Raw genomic sequence first — 19,509 nt, forward strand, 5'->3', positions numbered from 1 at the left:
CAAGGCCTCAACGCACGCAGCCGGCGTTCGAGAGGAGGACCAATGTTTTCCCAACGAGAGCCCACCCCTCCCCTCTTCTTCCTGTTTCCACCTTTTATGGCTGAGTGTGACACCACATGGTATGGAATATCCCTTTGACTGGTTTAGGTCAGCTGCCCTAGTGATGTTTCTCTCCTCACTTTTTGCTCACCCCCTAGGAGGGTTAGAGAAAGGCCCGATGCTGTGCCAGCACTGCTCAGCAGCAGACACAACACTGGTGTGATAACACTGCTGTTCCAGCTACAAGTACAGAGTACGGCACTGTATGGGCCGCTGCCGGGAAAGTTAACATTCCAGCCAGACCCAGTACAACCTCCACCCCTTATTCCATAACATTTGTGTCACACTCAGATCCCCATACTTTAGCATACAAGCATTCTCATCATTATCCCTTGTCCTTTAACAGGACAAGGATTTAACAGGACAGGATTTATAGGCAGGTGTATCTTTTAATTCCATAGGTCTTTCTTGGAAAATGTTCATAAGAACTGTTGATGATTAGGTCTTCATCTGCCAAAGTGGCCACTCAAGGCAGGCGGAGTTGGATGTCTGGACACCAGCACCAGCTTAGCTCAAGTCCTTGTTGCACTGCCTGGCTCCTTGCAAAGTTGACCTGTCGTTGATCCTACAGCATCTTCCTACAACATATAACTTAGATTACAGATTAGTTTTCTCCCAAGGTTAAATCTCCTTGAGGCACACACTTGATATCCCCATTCTTTTGCATGACCCACCAGGTATACCCTGGTCCTTGGGCGAAGACAATCCCACGAGTGGGTTTGCCTTTTCCCGAGGCAGGAGCAACCCACACTGCCTTCCCCATCCACCTTTCTATATGCACTATGGGAACCTTAGCTCCTTTCACAGTGTGTAGGGGTTTTGAGGTGTCTGGGCATTGTCCAAATCACTATAAATCATCTCCCGCACAGCTAATTCCCGCAGATGCTGGAGACCTTTATCCACAGTGGTCCACTTGCCTATGTGATATACAATATCTTCCTTATGGGGATATCTTTCTTTGATAGCTGCCAGGAGTCGTCTCCAGAGGCTGAGGGCCTGTGCTCCTCTCCCGATTACTTTGTCGATTACCCTTTCTCTAGAGAGGGATCCCAGCTGCTTGGCTTCATTGCCTTCTAATTGTAGGCTACTGGCCCCAGCATCCCAGCATCGGAGCAGCCAAGTGAGGATGTGTTCACCTGGGCGTCGACCATAATCCTTTCGTATTTCTCGCATCTCACTCAGGGATAAGGATCGAGTGATTTCTGATTCCTTTATGATTTCCGTCTCGTCTTCCTGCTGTTTCTGTGACGGCTCTGCTTTAGAGGTGCCTGCCAATTCCCCTTCTCCCTCCTTCTTAGGAGAGCCTTCTTCCCTTACTAAACGAGCTGACCTCCGTTTCCATTGTTTTGACTTGACTATGGGGGCGACTGATACCATAGTTGGTTGGTCCTCCGGGTCAGCCACAGCATGTGTTACTTGGTCATCAGATTCAGAGACTTCCTCCCGCTCTTCAAATTGCTGGATGATGTTAAACAGTGTTTGATAGGAATAAGCCAGGACCCAGCACAATGTTGCAAGCTGTTGTTCTCCGGCATTATCAGGGTCAGGACATACAACTCTCAAACATTCTACCAAGCTTTTAGGATTTAGCACTTGCTCAGGGGTGAAGTTCAAAACTATTGGAGGAGACACTCGTGACAGGTATCTGCTAACATCATCCCACACACCGTGCCACTCACCACGAGACTGTTTCGGGACAGATTCCCAAATGAGTTTTCTAAACAATCGACTAATCTTAGAGAGAAGATGAAACCTGTTATTCAGAATTAGAAATAGCAATACATGGGTTACAGATGGATCTTCAAAATACTCCCAAACTGTTGTAATTAGCCCACTGTGAAAGAAGGGAAAGGTACCATTCCTGATATTATTAATAAACTGGTGTCCAGATGAGAAAAGGAAGGCAGTGTAGTTCTGAATATTCTCTGAAAGATAGTTTCCGTGGGACCCAAATGATAACAGCGCAGAGCCTGAATTCCAGATTAAAACCAAGGTCAGTGCTTGGCAGCACAGTGAATTAAAAACAGTGAACACAGATTGTAGCACTTTGTCGGATCGGATATATAGGAGAAAGGAGAAAATGACACGGATTGCATGACATCTGAACAAAGCTATTATTATTAACAGGGCAAGGAACATGGTTACTAGCAAGCAAGTGTGTTAGTTGTATGCGTTTAATCAATTCTATTGTTATCTCAACCCTTCGAGCCCCACGTTGGGCGCCAAAAAGGACTGTGGTGGTTTTACCGTGCTGGGCAGCTAAACCCCACAACCGCTCTCTCACTCCCCCTCCTTTAGATGAGGAGGGGGAGAAGTAAAGCAAAGAACAACTCACGGGTTGAGATAAGGATAATTTAATTAAAGGGAAATAATTATAATAATTAAATAAAGACTACCATGAACTAAACAATTTAACTAAGGGGAAATAAAAGGGAAAGGGGAAAAATGAAAAATAAATGAAAGCTATATGGAAGTGCAGAGGAAAGAAATTACTCTCTACTTCCCACAAATGAGCGATGATTGACCACGTCCTTGAAGCAAGGCCTCAACGCACGCAGCCGGCGTTCGAGAGGAGGACCAATGTTTTCCCAACGAGAGCCCACCCCTCCCCTCTTCTTCCTGTTTCCACCTTTTATGGCTGAGTGTGACACCACATGGTATGGAATATCCCTTTGACTGGTTTAGGTCAGCTGCCCTAGTGATGTTTCTCTCCTCACTTTTTGCTCACCCCCTAGGAGGGTTAGAGAAAGGCCCGATGCTGTGCCAGCACTGCTCAGCAGCAGACACAACACTGGTGTGATAACACTGCTGTTCCAGCTACAAGTACAGAGTACGGCACTGTATGGGCCGCTGCCGGGAAAGTTAACATTCCAGCCAGACCCAGTACAACCTCCACCCCTTATTCCATAACATTTGTGTCACACTCAGATCCCCATACTTTAGCATACAAGCATTCTCATCATTATCCCTTGTCCTTTAACAGGACAAGGATTTAACAGGACAGGATTTATAGGCAGGTGTATCTTTTCATTCCATAGGTCTTTCTTGGAAAATGTTCATAAGAACTGTTGATGATTAGGTCTTCATCTGCCAAAGTGGCCACTCAAGGCAGGCGGAGTTGGATGTCTGGACACCAGCACCAGCTTAGCTCAAGTCCTTGTTGCACTGCCTGGCTCCTTGCAAAGTTGACCTGTCGTTGATCCTACAGCATCTTCCTACAACATATAACTTAGATTACAGATTAGTTTTCTCCCAAGGTTAAATCTCCTTGAGGCACACACTTGATATCCCCATTCTTTTGCATGACCCACCAGGTATACCCTGGTCCTTGGGCGAAGACAATCCCACGAGTGGGTTTGCCTTTTCCCGAGGCAGGAGCAACCCACACTGCCTTCCCCATCCACCTTTCTATATGCACTATGGGAACCTTAGCTCCTTTCACAGTGTGTAGGGGTTTTGAGGTGTCTGGGCATTGTCCAAATCACTATAAATCATCTCCCGCACAGCTAATTCCCGCAGATGCTGGAGACCTTTATCCACAGTGGTCCACTTGCCTATGTGATATACAATATCTTCCTTATGGGGATATCTTTCTTTGATAGCTGCCAGGAGTCGTCTCCAGAGGCTGAGGGCCTGTGCTCCTCTCCCGATTACTTTGTCGATTACCCTTTCTCTAGAGAGGGATCCCAGCTGCTTGGCTTCATTGCCTTCTAATTGTAGGCTACTGGCCCCAGCATCCCAGCATCGGAGCAGCCAAGTGAGGATGTGTTCACCTGGGCGTCGACCATAATCCTTTCGTATTTCTCGCATCTCACTCAGGGATAAGGATCGAGTGATTTCTGATTCCTTTATGATTTCCGTCTCGTCTTCCTGCTGTTTCTGTGACGGCTCTGCTTTAGAGGTGCCTGCCAATTCCCCTTCTCCCTCCTTCTTAGGAGAGCCTTCTTCCCTTACTAAACGAGCTGACCTCCGTTTCCATTGTTTTGACTTGACTATGGGGGCGACTGATACCATAGTTGGTTGGTCCTCCGGGTCAGCCACAGCATGTGTTACTTGGTCATCAGATTCAGAGACTTCCTCCCGCTCTTCAAATTGCTGGATGATGTTAAACAGTGTTTGATAGGAATAAGCCAGGACCCAGCACAATGTTGCAAGCTGTTGTTCTCCGGCATTATCAGGGTCAGGACATACAACTCTCAAACATTCTACCAAGCTTTTAGGATTTAGCACTTGCTCAGGGGTGAAGTTCAAAACTATTGGAGGAGACACTCGTGACAGGTATCTGCTAACATCATCCCACACACCGTGCCACTCACCACGAGACTGTTTCGGGACAGATTCCCAAATGAGTTTTCTAAACAATCGACTAATCTTAGAGAGAAGATGAAACCTGTTATTCAGAATTAGAAATAGCAATACATGGGTTACAGATGGATCTTCAAAATACTCCCAAACTGTTGTAATTAGCCCACTGTGAAAGAAGGGAAAGGTACCATTCCTGATATTATTAATAAACTGGTGTCCAGATGAGAAAAGGAAGGCAGTGTAGTTCTGAATATTCTCTGAAAGATAGTTTCCGTGGGACCCAAATGATAACAGTGCAGAGCCTGAATTCCAGATTAAAACCAAGGTCAGTGCTTGGCAGCACAGTGAATTAAAAACAGTGAACACAGATTGTAGCACTTTGTCGGATCGGATATATAGGAGAAAGGAGAAAATGACACGGATTGCATGGCATCTGAACAAAGCTATTATTATTAACAGGGCAAGGAACATGGTTACTAGCAAGCAAGTGTGTTAGTTGTATGCGTTTAATCAATTCTATTGTTATCTCAACCCTTCGAGCCCCACGTTGGGCGCCAAAAAGGACTGTGGTGGTTTTACCGTGCTGGGCAGCTAAACCCCACAACCGCTCTCTCACTCCCCCTCCTTTAGATGAGGAGGGGGAGAAGTAAAGCAAAGAACAACTCACGGGTTGAGATAAGGATAATTTAATTAAAGGGAAATAATTATAATAATTAAATAAAGACTACCATGAACTAAACAATTTAACTAAGGGGAAATAAAAGGGAAAGGGGAAAAATGAAAAATAAATGAAAGCTATATGGAAGTGCAGAGGAAAGAAATTACTCTCTACTTCCCACAAATGAGCGATGATTGACCACGTCCTTGAAGCAAGGCCTCAACGCACGCAGCCGGCGTTCGAGAGGAGGACCAATGTTTTCCCAACGAGAGCCCACCCCTCCCCTCTTCTTCCTGTTTCCACCTTTTATGGCTGAGTGTGACACCACATGGTATGGAATATCCCTTTGACTGGTTTAGGTCAGCTGCCCTAGTGATGTTTCTCTCCTCACTTTTTGCTCACCCCCTAGGAGGGTTAGAGAAAGGCCCGATGCTGTGCCAGCACTGCTCAGCAGCAGACACAACACTGGTGTGATAACACTGCTGTTCCAGCTACAAGTACAGAGTACGGCACTGAATGGGCCGCTGCTGGGAAAGTTAACATTCCAGCCAGACCCAGTACAATGCAAAATATCAATTTAGTGTTGGTGTTGCATTTCGGTTTTAAAGATACACTGCCTGTCTTTCCAAATGTTTATGGTAGTGTTTAAAATCAGTAATTAGTACTGTATAATTAAAACGTTTCTGGATAATATTTCTATTGCTATTTATCACTGAAAGTAAATGTTGACATATTGAAATCTTTTTGCTTATGTATTGAATAGAAATTGTTCTCAGAAAAGATTCCTTTTGTAAGTTTGCTTTTGGAAATGTAATTTTCGTCAAAGCGAGGGTGGATTAGACAGCTTTTCTGACTTGTGTGACGTTTTTATCTTCAAGTGAATATAAAAGGGAAAGCTTAATGATCCTTATCACTTGCTTTGCTATGCGATACCTTATGTAATGTTTTGATAAATAAAAACCCATCAGCCAAGTTACATACATTACAAGTTGCCTACCATAAGTGATCAAGTTGCCTGAGCTGCTTTTTGTTTTGGGAGTGGCTGTATAGATGAAAACCAAGTGGTGTTAAGGATGTGTTTGCAGGTTCTCATGTTGTATTTTATATAGTTTTGGGTCACCCACAGAATTAAATTATTTCATTTGATTATCAGCAGCATTCTGTTGCAGGGAAACATATCTTAACTGTCAGATACGCATTCAGAAGTGTGACATGGATCTGTGCTTAACAACTTCGTTTTTATGTATTTTGGAGCAGAGTTATGCAATTTATTTATTATTATTTTTTTGTCTAGTTCTATATGACAGAGGTAAGTAACTAAATTGTGCTGACCTACTGGCTCTTGAGCCTGTATTTGTTGAGTTGCTGCAGAGATAAGCAGTATACTATCTGAATTTAGAGTGAGAGAGGCTCCAGTTGAACGGATAGGTGCTACCGAAGGAGTGATCCCGCTGACCCTGCCTGTCTGTCTCACCATTAACTCCCTTCTGAGCCTGGTTCTGGGCCTCACTGAGCTGAAACTGCTGGCTAAATGGGGAGAGGGGGTGGATCTGTAGACAGCAGCTGTGTAGTACCAGTTTGATTTGCTTGTGAAACCTCACTTTCCCTTGAGATGTTTGCTTTGAAATCTGGCATTTCTGTGGCATGGAAAGAAACTGCAGGCATCGCTGTGGAAGCAAAGTTGTTTATTCAGAGGCGTTATAAAGTCTTCACCCTCATGTTGTGCTCTTTAGGATAAGGCCTGTGTTTCCCTTTATGAAGCATATTCCTTCATGTAAGGTTGTTGTGGAACGATGCTGGACTTTTCACAACTACTCCCTTCATTTGCACGCCTTCAGGAAAGTCTCAGTTCAGCCTCATTATGCGTATGTCCACCCAGCACTTCAAAAAAATACATCTTTGCCTTTGAGCTGGTGTCTGAAACAGCCTAACTATTTAGCAGGACTGTTTGTGTCTGTGCATGGTAAGGTAAGATGAAATTAAGCTTGAATTCACAAGTCATGTAATTGTGGGAGCTATTGCTTGTTGTTGTATGTGCTGGGTCTGGAGGTGGAATTGTAAGGGTCTTGACCATCAGAAGCCACAGATTGAAATGACCTGTATCCTGGCCCCATAAGAGGACAAACGCTCACCTTGAATTACTTTCCTCCTTTCTGCACATGGAAAAATCCAACTTGTTGGATCACAAGACATACATTAGAGTAGCCAGGTCTATGTAACGGCTTCAGGTATAATAATCCGTGTGCTTATACCTAGAAGGAGTTGACTTATTTTGCCATCAGAATTTGTCTACTTGCAAGCAGTAATCATCCTTTTATTCAGTTGGGTCTTTGCCCACATTGTAATAAACTGGTACGGCTTTGTTTTTTGGGGGAAAAAAAAAAGCATATGTTTATATGGGATGCTTCTAATCATTATTGTTAATATGGTAGAAAGTTTCACAAAGAAATCATGAGTTGAATTAGTCTGTCCTTGCAGGGGAAACGATTTCTAGTATTTGGCCTAAGATAAAATGGGTTTTGAGCTCCGTGATTACCTCAGAGATGATGTGCTTGGCTGAATGTGACTTAGTTAAGGAAACTGAACTAACTTCCTTCAGCTGCCTCTTAGGAAGGCTGAGGAGGGGAAAGAGCTTGCAGGAGGATGGGGGAACTGAAACTTTTCCTGCATGATGGATGCAGATGGCAGGCTTGGTTAGTACTCTTCAGTCAGTGCTGTTCACAACGTCCAATAGGTAAAATTCCCTAGTTTAATGATTGTATGCATTTTTTTTTCCTCCCAAAATGCAAGCTTGCAAGTTACAGACAAAAGCTTGGTTACAGAGCAGAGATGATGTGGTAGTGGAGTACATAGAGATGTTTCTCAGTGCTTATGCAGAGATGTGGCTGTTTTCCCTTCTTTTCATATGTAACTGATCTTTCTAAAAATGTCTTAATTTTAGAAGAGTTTTTGGACACTTGTGTTATGTTTGATCAGAGCTAGACTGACATTGTTTACAGTGGTGTGTCAGAAGTCACGTCTGCAGGAGATTTGTCCTAAGGCCTTTTAGGGTAATTGCTGTGTGAACACCTTATTAGATGTCTATCTAACCCATTTAAAGCATGTTCTTTTTTAACTCTTACTTCAACCCATGCTTACCTTCCAACTACTATTTTTTTAATTGTATCACCATGCATTCTGAGTAGGGTAAAGATTGTATGGATGACTTATAAAACTATCCCAATAAGATGTTCATCTGCATCCCCAAGATAAACACCTTTAGTCTGTTAGTTAGAGGACAAGTGCCTTCTTTGCAATGCATATTTCTAGGTGCTTTTCAAAACAATGGCTAACATTGGGATGCTCTGTTACTTTCCAAGCTGATATCCTCAGAGTTGTGTCATGTGAGCCTTTCCAGTTCATCTCTGCGGCAGTCTACATCACAAGGTCTTTCACCCAAGTGATAAAACATGTGGTGGTTTCATGCTGATTGGCAGCTGAACTCCACCACAAGCCCTCTCTCACTCCCTCTCTGCAAAAGGACATGGGGAGAAAAATGGATGAAAAAAGGCTCTAAGGTTGAGAGAAGGACAGGGAGATATATCACCAATTGCCACCACGGGCAAAACAGACTCAGCATAGAGAGATTCATTTATTGCCAACTACTAACAGACTAAATCGTCCATCCCCCTGGAGCAAACTGCTCCAGCACGGGTCCCCCACGGGTGGGGGCAGCTCCCCCCAGACCCCCTGCTCCTGCGTGGGCTCCTCTCCACGGGCTGCAGCTCCGGCCCGGGGCCTGCTCCTGCGGGGGCTCTCCATGGGCCGCAGCCTCCTCCAGGCCACATCCACCTGCTCCACCGGGGGCTCCTCCACCCATGGGGGGGCTGCAGCGTGGAGATCTGCTCCATGTGGGACCCATGGGCTGCAGGGGGACAGCCTGCTCCACCAGGGGCCTCTCCCTGCACAGCCCGCAGGGGAACTGCTGCTGCCTGCCTGCAGCACCTCCTGCCCTCCTGCTGCACTCACCTGGGGGCTGCAGGGCTGCTGCTCACTACTATCTCTCTCCCTGCTGCTGTAGCACAGCAGGCTTTTCCCTTTCTTCAATCTGCTTTCCCAGCAGCCCACCCAGTGTTGCTCATAGCTCAGCTCTGTCCCTTTTGCAGCTGGCTGGAGCTGGCTCTGCTCTGACACGGGGCAGCTGCTGGGCTCTGCTCACAGAGGCCACCCCACAGCACCCTGCTACCAAACCCTTGCCATGTAAGCCCGCTGCAGCTACTTTTCATTTTCACTGTGTTTTTCTGTGTTCCCCATGTGTTCACTCCCCCTGTTGCAGACAACCCCCTGGTGAATTAGCTACAGCAGTCCATCACTGCTCGGGCAGAGTGCCGTGCCGCCAGCCACGCCGTGCGGCTGATGCCCCCGTGGGCTGCAGCCCCCAGCGCACCAGGACTCGGCAGGAGCCCTTCCGTGCACGCAGCGCGCCGCCGCAGCGCACCGCTCGCCAGGCTCGCCCCGTAAGCACCGGCGTGACCCAAATCCCTTCCCCGTCAGCCTTCGCAGGGCCGCGCCGCCGCACACGGGACGGGCGGATCCGGGGGCGGTGCGGGCCGGGGGGGGCCGGCAAGTTTCCGTCGGTGCCGGTCGCTGCCGCCTCCCGGTCGCGGCGGCCCCGCGGCGCTCAGTGTCAGTGCGAGCGGCGTCGCCTCGCTGCCCGCTGCCTGCCTGCCTCCCGGCGTATGGCGTGGGGCCGCCGGCGGCCGTGAGCGCCGGGCCATGGAGATGTCGGACCCCAACCTGTGGACGGTGCTCTCCAACTTCACCCTGCCGCACCTGCGGAGCGGCTCCCGCCTGCGCCGCACGCAGAGGTAAGGCGGCCGGCTGCCCTTCCGCGGCCCGGCCGGGTCTCTCTGCTCCTTTCTCTTTCGGAAGAGGTCCTTCGCCCCGCGCACCCCCCTCCCCTCCTCCTCCTCCTCCTCCCTTTTTATTTTTTTTTTTACAGACCTTCCGCTCGCTCTCAATTGTTTGACCTTTTATCCGGAGCGCGTACTTTATATGGACAGCTCAGGAGAGCCTACTTTGTTCGGTGCTCTTAAAGAGACAGGTTTGTCTCCCTCCGATGGGCCTTTGTAGGCGCGGGAACGGCCCTTTCTGTTTCCCTGTACCATTTTCCTCCGTGACAAGGGGGGAAAAAAGGTCTGGAAATAGCAAGCACTAGATACAAGGTAGGGTTGTGCCGCTAATGGGCAGAAGAGCAGCAGTCCCCAGTGTCTTGGTCATTTTTTTGTGCTGCGCCATCCCCTCGCAGTAAAGCTTGTGCCTCTGCCACAAATAACAAAACTTTATAGAAGTTTATAACTTTGTTCGTCACCACCCTGTTTGCCATCTTGAGACCTACCGGTTGTATTGTTAAGCCCTGATACGCTCCTGTCTGTGAGACTACCTTTGGTGTTACCGTACGTGTTAGTGTGTGGAAAAGTTAACACAAAGAAGGCAGGATAGAGGCCGAGCAGAGCCGTAGGCTCCTAAACCTTAAGAATTTGCGTAGTGGTGTTTTTCGAAAGGAAAAAATGACTGTAGAATGACAGGTTAAAATAATAAAATCAAGTGGCATGCTTCACATCAGTGCAAAGGTGTTCCTTCAGCGTACGTCAAACCTTTAAGTAACTAACTCGCTAGTTGCAACTGATGGCTTATTTTATTATTAATTATATCATTATTTATATATATATATATCAGTAATTATATGGTTTTATTTTTTTTTTAAATGCTTAAATAGCATCTAAACAGTGTGTCCAAATATGCCTTATGCATTTTTCTGCTGCAAATATGTCTGTGTTTAAAAAGGAGAATGTGCTGGGGCTTTTTCACATCTTTTTCACTCTTCTTAAGTAGGTTTTCATCTATGTGAAAACCTAAAAATAGTTCTTTTAAAGTACGTGGCGCCAAGGCAGGCCAGGGAGAGAGACCGTTTTAGAACTCACAAGATGCATGAAATATGTGTGTATCGCTTCTTAATTTTCATTTATTTCAGTATTTGGATGCCTTCCTATTTCTCACATCCGTTTCATACTATGGAATTATAGAATAGAATCACAGAATCATTTGGATTTCTTGAAATATATGAAAGATTTTTTAAAGTAGCTCTGTCCACTCTCTCAGTATTCTATATATATGATGTATATGCAGTTGCATTTTATGTATTACAGCAGTGTTCAGTATCTTGCACCCTCTCCTAGCAAAACCAGTATGCGACATCACTGTGAAACTGAGAGGCTAATAGTGTTGTTTCAAAGTTGCTTACTGTTAACAGGCCCAGAAAATGATTCCAGGCTGGTTCCCTCACGCTCATACCTTGAGGAGCTCAGCCTCTCCTCTGTGTCCATTCCCAGGGGAGGGAGGGCTGACTAGCCCAGCTGTTACAGTTCTCTTCTTGAAGGCGGACGTGTCCCTTCCACCCCTCCACCCATAACTCATTGAGTGATGTAAGTGGTGTATACCAGGTGATAAAACTTTCAGAGGAAATAATATGGACACTACAGATTCTCCTAGTTCTGCTACAGAAATGGGCTTTGGTTAAATATGGTGCCAGCTGGATCTGTGTTTTCTGAGCTCCATCTCATCTGGACTGTCTTCAAAGGCGCACTGTCAGTCACGGACTGTGACTGTTAGATGAAAAGACTGGAAGGATAGCTGGTTACATGCCACAGGATTCTTCCTCTTCCTAGAAGACTGCTGGGTAGTGGTAACCACTCGTGTTCTGTATAGCTTTCCAGGCACTATAGAGGACTAAAGAATATGAACAGGCTTGAAGGAAGTCTGGTTCCTGTGATCTGCATCTGCTGGCTGTGTTTAAGTTGAAGTATTGAGCCTGATGATCCAAGATTTTTTTAAAATTATTTTTCCTAGTAGTAACACTGTCCATAAAACCACCGTGGTTCTGCGTGAAAACTTGGAAATGGATGTTCACTGTCCTTTCCAGTGGGATCCATAGCTGGCTTTGGAACTCCTTGACAGTGTGACAGCTTTAATTTTGTTCTGGATGGGTGTTTTTCCCCCCCTCTCAGCTTTGTCCTTCCTGCAGGTTCAGTTACTTTTGCCAATACTACCGGGATTATCCTGGCCTGGTACAGACCGTATAGGTTCTATGTGCACTACCCTTTCTTTTTATTTAGTATTAATGAGAATTGCCTGCAAATACTAATGATTTTGTTTCTTTGTGCAGATTTCTTTGATGGAGGAATTTATTTCACTTCGCTGAAATACTATTAAATAAAGAACCAAAATTTAGCCTAGTCTCCTATTCTCTATTCTTCTGGGTTGCAGCGTTAGGCATGGCAACAGGGTTATAACATGGACATAAGACTTAATTTGTGGTCTTGTTTGCTCACTAAAGTGTCTCATTAAGATTTTTTTTTTATTCCTGCTTTTCTGCAGTAGACCTAACTGAATTCAGTTGCAGCAGCTCTTGCTAGAAGTGATACCTGAACAAGAAATATCCCAGCCTGACTTTCAAGTCATGGAGTGGGTTTTCAGGACTGGCAGGTAGAAAAATTCTCTTCAATTATAAATTGGAGGCATTTGGTATTCAAATGACTGAGCCTATAAATGACATGGATTACACCATGTCCTTTTACAGAGAAGAGGCATGTATACAACCACATTAACTTCCTTTTCTGTTGGCATAGGTGTAAGCCCTTCATTGTACTAATTTCGGGTTCCTGCCTAATAAAATGGCATCCAATCTGGATTGGAGGATGGAGAGGGAACATGAGAGTAAGATTGTCTACACGTCTATTTACAGAGACAGATACGTAGATCTACACACGGATGTGTGTACACAACACACATACTTTTTCGTATTTTAAAATAAGTAAACTTCTGCTGCTGCATACTACCCTGCACAGTTAGCTCTCTCTTCTGTCACTTCTCTCATGTGTCCACAGCTTTTGTATTTTTTACAAAACAAGCAAGCAAATGATTATTTTGTATGTGTTTTTTCTCCCACCGCTCTGTGGTAGTTTCACTGAAACAGCATTGTTACAATCACTCTTGCTTTGGGTCAGAGTGGTTATTTATCAAAGGCACAGAGTTGGGAATGGTTGCCCAGCTGTTTCTCAGCCAAAGTAGACTTTGGGATAATTTGTGTTGAAATTTCATGTCATTTGTGTATGGTCACTGAAGTGGTATTAAAGAGGCTTTCCTGATAGCGGATTAGCCAATCATCAAGTAGCCCTTCAAACATTCTAACAATTCGTAACCATTTCAGAAACATACAGGAAAAAAAAATATATCGAAACTCTTACTGAAAACTCTTTCTGAGAACAGAGTTGTCAAACTTTGTTGTAGTTTTACTAGTTTTGGGACAGTCCATTTCCTGGAAGATACAGAGCAGGCGTTTTGAGCTTTTATGGGTTGGCAGTTTGAGTAGATAGTGATTAATTCACAATGTAAACACCTGCTATTGGTTATTGTATAGATTTTTTCTTTACATGATATTATGTGTAAGTATCCTGTAAATTGACTGTTTATTCGATATTAGGTGTTAAAAGGGGTCCTGTTGGTGACATAAAAAAATATATGTATTAAAAAAATTTATATTTATTATCATAAAAACAGCCACAGGAATTAAGTATCTTGTGCAGATGCCAGCTGAATCTGTCAGTGCTCCAACTTGAGTTATTCCTCTTTTGGTACATTACGGGACCATTGGTTACAACTTAAAAAATACTGCTTTTTTTTTATTGTATTTGTGTTACTTTAGTGTATGTTTGGGAGTGCAGTGGTTAGAAGAGCTTTATCTCTTCCCTGCTCTCAGCCCTCTGAGTTTACCTTAAATCCTGCTTGCAGGAGAAGGAGATACAGGTGTTTATTGTCCTAATAGACATTGCATATATTTAGGAAGATGATCTTTATCTTAAATTTAGGGGGAATAAGAAATAAGTATGTGCAGGCTATCTGCTTTAAAACACATTGCCATCGAATACGTGTTGTTAAAAGGTAATCTGTTGGACTAATGATCCCACTGCTTCCTGTGCTAGATAGTGAAGTGTTAATGTAGCTTGGTAATTTTATTTCCTTTCATTCACAGTAGGGGTTGTGCATTAGGGGGGATAGTCTTATAGTCTCACTGTCAAAGTGAATGCACTTTTGTTTTTATTCTGGTTGGTTTACTTGGCCAATCTTTTTGTTCAAGCAATTAAATCTCTAGTTCTGCTTACAATTGAATATTGGCAACAATCAGTTTTCTTCAGTGAGCCATCATTGTTTCTTAGCTTCAGCTAGACTGGTGAAGATTCTTCTGGTCACATTCCTGTTTTGTTGTTGTTGTTGTTGTTGTTGTTTTTTTTTTTTGCTTAGTCTTTACACTGAAAAAAAATAAATTCTTAGAATTAAATCAAGATCTTCATGGTATGACCAAAGGCTCTGACTGTAGAAAACCTATGGAAAGCAACCATAAGACTTATATTAAAAAAAAAAAAAAAAAAAAAAAAAAAAAAGAAAGCTTAGAAAGTGCTTGAATATGCTGCAAGCCATAATTTTATTCATTTATTTATTAACCACAGTGGTTAGTGTCTGCTGTTACAGAGCAGGAGACAGTCTTTGTCCTTACCCAGAGAATCAAAAGGACAGTAGTCCAGACTTCCCTTCATTAGCTATGGCTGTTGGGATACATCACACAAACCGGGCACGTTACACAGAGATTTAGTCCTCCCACTTTGTTTGAGCTTGTTTTACATCTGTTGTTGATGTCCTGCAGAGCCATTGAAGTTCTTCTTCTATTAGAAGTTGACTGATCCTTCTCAAATGTAATTTTTAAGCATTAACAGGTGCTCACTCGTGGTTGTTCATAGTTGCCTCTTCTGTGGCACCTTCTGTCAGAGATCCAAACTTCTGGTAGCAGTAAGCTCGCACACTTCGTTGTGTGGCTGCACGTACTGATTGGTGGACTTGGGTCTGGTAATCCTTTGTCAAAGCTGGAAGTGATGGCTAGATAAGGATCCCGGGTTGGGCTCCGCATGAATGAGGTGCATGTTTCAGTTTTTGAGACTTAGAAAGTAGAAAACTGAAGTCAAAATTATATGGTTAGATATTGGATATGAAACCACTAAGTAGCTGGAACCGCTGTGTTCAGAATATGAAGGTACTGCCAACTGATTTGGGTTGAACATTTTTAATGGTGCTTACTAAGTGGCACACTAACTTAATAATGGTGTAAAGCTGTTCCACAGATCACACTGAGTTCTTTTGTGTATATATTTTCACATTTATAGGCTGTAGACATGGATCGGGATGTTATGTCACTTATATATAGTAGGAGGTAGTTTCATTGAAAGGAACACTGTTACGGCACAAGGATAGATGTATATGTAGCTTACTGTGTTTCCCAAATTGAGAAAAACTGTAAGCTTTGTTAACCTTGATTCAGCCTTGTTCAACAGGTGTGTCATTCAATAACAGCTCATGGATTTTCTCCTGAGAACCTTACATTTGCGAAGTCACTGACGACAGTAACTCTGGAATTTTAAAGCCTCTCAAGAATACAGTGTTAATACATAAAATTATGTTTAGGCATAGTACGTAAGCACTGTGTATTGGGCTCTTTATTTCATTTGATGTGAGTGTTTATGGTGTAATGCTGTGTCCTTACCTTACTTAATTTTAATGGGACTTAAGTTTTCTCTGGTAAAGATGGAGGAGAAGATCACCCAAGCTTTACATTCTTGGCATTTTTCCACGCATTTCTAAAACCATACTTTTCAATACTTCTCAATACTAATGTTTCAGTACTTTCTTTATAGGAATACATATTCTATATACTGTTGATATTGTTGATATTTGTATTTCTATATACTATTGATGTATTTGTATTAGTTACATCTGCTACAGTGTAATCTTGCACCTTATTAAAGCTGAGATAACTTCCAGTACAGCCTTAAATCTCATGGTCGATCAGTTCTCTGATTTTCTTTGAAATGCTCAAGCCAAATTGAATACTAGCAAACTAGAAAAGTCCTCTTGGCATGGTTCCCCGTAAATATAAACATATCTCAGAAATGTTGTAAACCGGAACAATTCCCAGATTGATCTACCCAATAGAGAGAGCTCAGAACTACCAACTGCGCATTACTAGTATTCCTGCCACTGACAGATAAGTACAAAAATATTGGGGTCATGCCAGAATAAATATATCAGCTTTTTCTCCCTTTCTTTCACTTAGTAATGGTCTTCCCTAAATAATTGTTTAGGAGTAAGGAAAACCGTCATGCTCTATTGTTCCTGAAAGATTATAATTATTATTGTAAGTAGAATCTGTTATTCCCATGAAATACCGGCATGTTCAGTTTGGTGATTAGAAAGTAAAAACTCCTGCAATTTCCTTCTCCCACCCGTTCTTTTTTCAGCATATGCAGTAATTATGGAGATATGTTAACATGTAATAGCCTGCTTTTGATCCCTATCATTTGGCTGTAATATAGGTTTAAAATGATACGTTAATGAAAACATTTTAAAAGGTTACCCACAAGTTGATTTTTTTAATCATCTTATGAAAATGTTGAAGATGATGTCAAGGCACTGCTTACTGATAGGAAAATGGTTGTTTTATCCATGAACTTTGTGTCTGTCTTGATTAGGCTGGTTTAAAACACATAATTAAGAACATCCAAATAAATCATATGTAAATCAAGGACACGTATATTGTCTTACAAATATTTTACCCTAGTTTGTGTGTTTGTGTGTAAGCATTCTTAAAAATCTATATTCATGATAGGTAGATCAAGGTAGCCCTATGTAAATTCAAGTGTGTTGATTTGGTTACTGAAGAAATACTCTTCCTAATGTGGCTTAATTTGCTGAAACAAAGACTAATGTCAAGAGTTGCATATTGAAATATTTTTACTAAAAATGTCTATACCCTAAGACCTCTTAGTGCTTGAATATATTCTTGCAATGCAGAGTTTAAAAAACACTATTGCCTTAATGGCAGTAAAGTGGTTATAAAAAACAATCTGATTTCTTGTGTGTCAATAAGGGAATACATCAGGCCGAAAACTTACTTGTCTGACAGAATTCATATTTTTCAGGGGACTTGCATGACTGTGGTCTTATAGGAGAAGAAATGCGAGCAATATCAGTGGATTCTTACGTTTATTTTTATATGCATCTGTATATAAGTACACATCCAGACAGACTAAATACACACACGGGTGCACAGACATTTGTATACATAAATATTCAAGCAGTAGCTTTAAAATAATACTTGTTGAGAACTTGATTATTAACATTATAAGGTCAGTTCAACAATCTGAAAAAAATTACTCTTGTGCTTTGTTGAAAGACACGTTGAATTGAAAGAAGCTATTTCATCTGCTAGGGGATTTATGCTGTTTATAGTGTGCATTTATACTATAGCTTTGGAAAATTACCCAAGTAAAGCCATTTCTGATCTTGCTTCTGGAAAATGTGGCTTGTCTCCTAAAACTGAGGGAGGATTCTGGGCTCTATTCCACCACTGGAAGAAGTAGTTGGTTTATTTGATATTTTTATTTGTTTATTTGAATATGACTAATTGAAACTAGCATAGTATTTACATTGTGAAATATCATGAAATCTACTTGCATTTCCGTTAAGAAATGGAGAGAGAATTCCACTTTAAAAACATCCTTTAATTTCCAAGGAAATGGTATTAATATGAATTTTGTCTGGAGTTTAACTTGAGAGGGCTGATAAATTAAAAGTCATTTTGTTCGAATGCTGGTACTTGTTATCTGGGATTGTTTTAAGTAGCACTCAAAATACTTGTAACTGGAACAGTAGTTGAGAATGAACTTTTCATTTTCTCCAGCTGCTTTCTTTACTGCATTTGGGAACAATGTGTAGTCAGTCTTCTCTTGCTGACTGCTGGGCCCCCATCATTCTGTATGGGATTTGGCATGGGCCCACGAGCAGAATTGTACTGCTCAAAAGAGATTTGCACACGTGGAACAAGACGCAATGTTGAACCCTTTGCTCTTTTTACACATATCTGGGACAGAGCAGTTTGTATAATAAAATTTGGTATGTTAAAGCTGTATGCCAGAGATGAGTTTCTGCAAAAAGCCTTTACTTTATTTCTGAAATACATTTAAATATGATGTTTTAATGCATTAGATTTGAATCCTAAAATTGTTAGGGGGAACATGGGGACCGTGTTTTGAACTAGCTGACCTTCCTTTGATCAACGTGTGAGTATAATGAATCAGCTTCTAATTTACATCTATGTTCTTAAAGCTTAAAGCTTTTAAGTTTCTCTTTGGGAAACTGGTATTATCACTTCTTGGGTGAGCTGCTGAAATTATCTGGAAAGATATTCCTACACAAAAATGTATGGAAACATCAGAAGTAGGGAGGAAAAAATGGCTGTAAGAACAGCTAATTTTGTAACTACTTACTTCAACCTCCAGTACCCCTCCCGTCCCCCCTGCGAACCCAACTAAACCCAAGTGGAACATGAGAACTTGTTTGTGTGTGTGTTGGCGGGGTCTGACGGAGAGGCAGGACCTTCCTCCAGCCAAAAAGGTGGTGACGGTCTGGGGAAGTGTCCCACAGGTGGCACTGCAGCGGCCACAGCAAGTTCTCTCACACTCTGTAGCCAAACAACAGCAAGGAACCCAAAAGGGAGTTTGTCAGAGAGTGAATGAGACATGAGATCTGAAACTTTGGCAGGAGGGCTGTGACAAAACACAAACCCATAGAAAGGCTTCCCTGGTACTTCTGTTGACGGAATTATTTGCAACAGATGCGTGTCGTTTAATTTAACACTATATAGCTTAATGCCAGTGAGCCTAGAAATACTAGAGCCAAGTTATTCCTTCAGACATGGCTATTTCCTGCTGGTTACAGTGTGTGCTGATTGAGAAAGGGCAAAATTATTTATTAGAATGTTTCAGTAGATAAATACCTATGTTTGTAGATTTAACATAGTTCAAGCATAAGCATAATCAGTTCTTGGTGCATCGGCAACGGGATAGTGATGATGAAAATAATTTAGAGTTTTAAATTTCTACCAAGTGTCTTGGTGTTTACCAGAATTTGTTATTAGGACAGCTTTCATAATGCAAATCAACACACAGCTTTTCTATTTCCTTCTATGGAAATTGGGAAAAAGATGTGTGAATGTTAACCCATTCATCTGACAATGTTGTTCACGATAATTCATAATTAGCTAATGTCCTTTGTGATAATAATGTTAACCCTCTCACAGTTAACTGATAAAAAAAAAAAAATAGAATGTGTGTATTTGTTTTACAGATTTCCTTTTTCAGGGAGTCTGTTTGTCTGGCTGCTTCTTACGCATGGGTATGTCAAGGGAATTTCCATAAGTGCTGTAACAGTAGAAGCAAAGGCAGTCAGACAAGTCCAATATGCTCTATTCACCTTGTCTGCAAACACCCCACGCAAAAGGATGATTATGTCAGTTCACTGTA

At 42.5% G+C, this 19,509-nt stretch overlaps 1 protein-coding gene across 3 annotated transcripts in view; it reads left to right on the forward strand.

The window, feature by feature from the left end:
- The window catches only part of MAST4 (microtubule associated serine/threonine kinase family member 4), a 214,589-nt gene that overhangs the window by 98,241 nt on the left and 96,839 nt on the right, over window positions 1-19,509 (forward strand). Inside the window, exon 1 of one of the 3 annotated variants that reach the window (XM_084305337.1) lies at window positions 9,688-9,909. The exons of the other annotated variants lie outside the window; for them this stretch is intronic. Within the exon in view, the coding sequence (XP_084161463.1) occupies window positions 9,818-9,909 (92 nt within the window). The 5' untranslated portion in view covers window positions 9,688-9,817. Of the gene's footprint in view, window positions 1-9,687; window positions 9,910-19,509 lie in introns of those variants that run through there. 3 annotated transcript variants of the gene reach the window in all.

Source organism: Netta rufina (genome assembly GCF_964035555.1).
Source record: "Netta rufina genome assembly, chromosome: Z".
Classification (NCBI taxonomy): domain Eukaryota; kingdom Metazoa; phylum Chordata; class Aves; order Anseriformes; family Anatidae; genus Netta; species Netta rufina.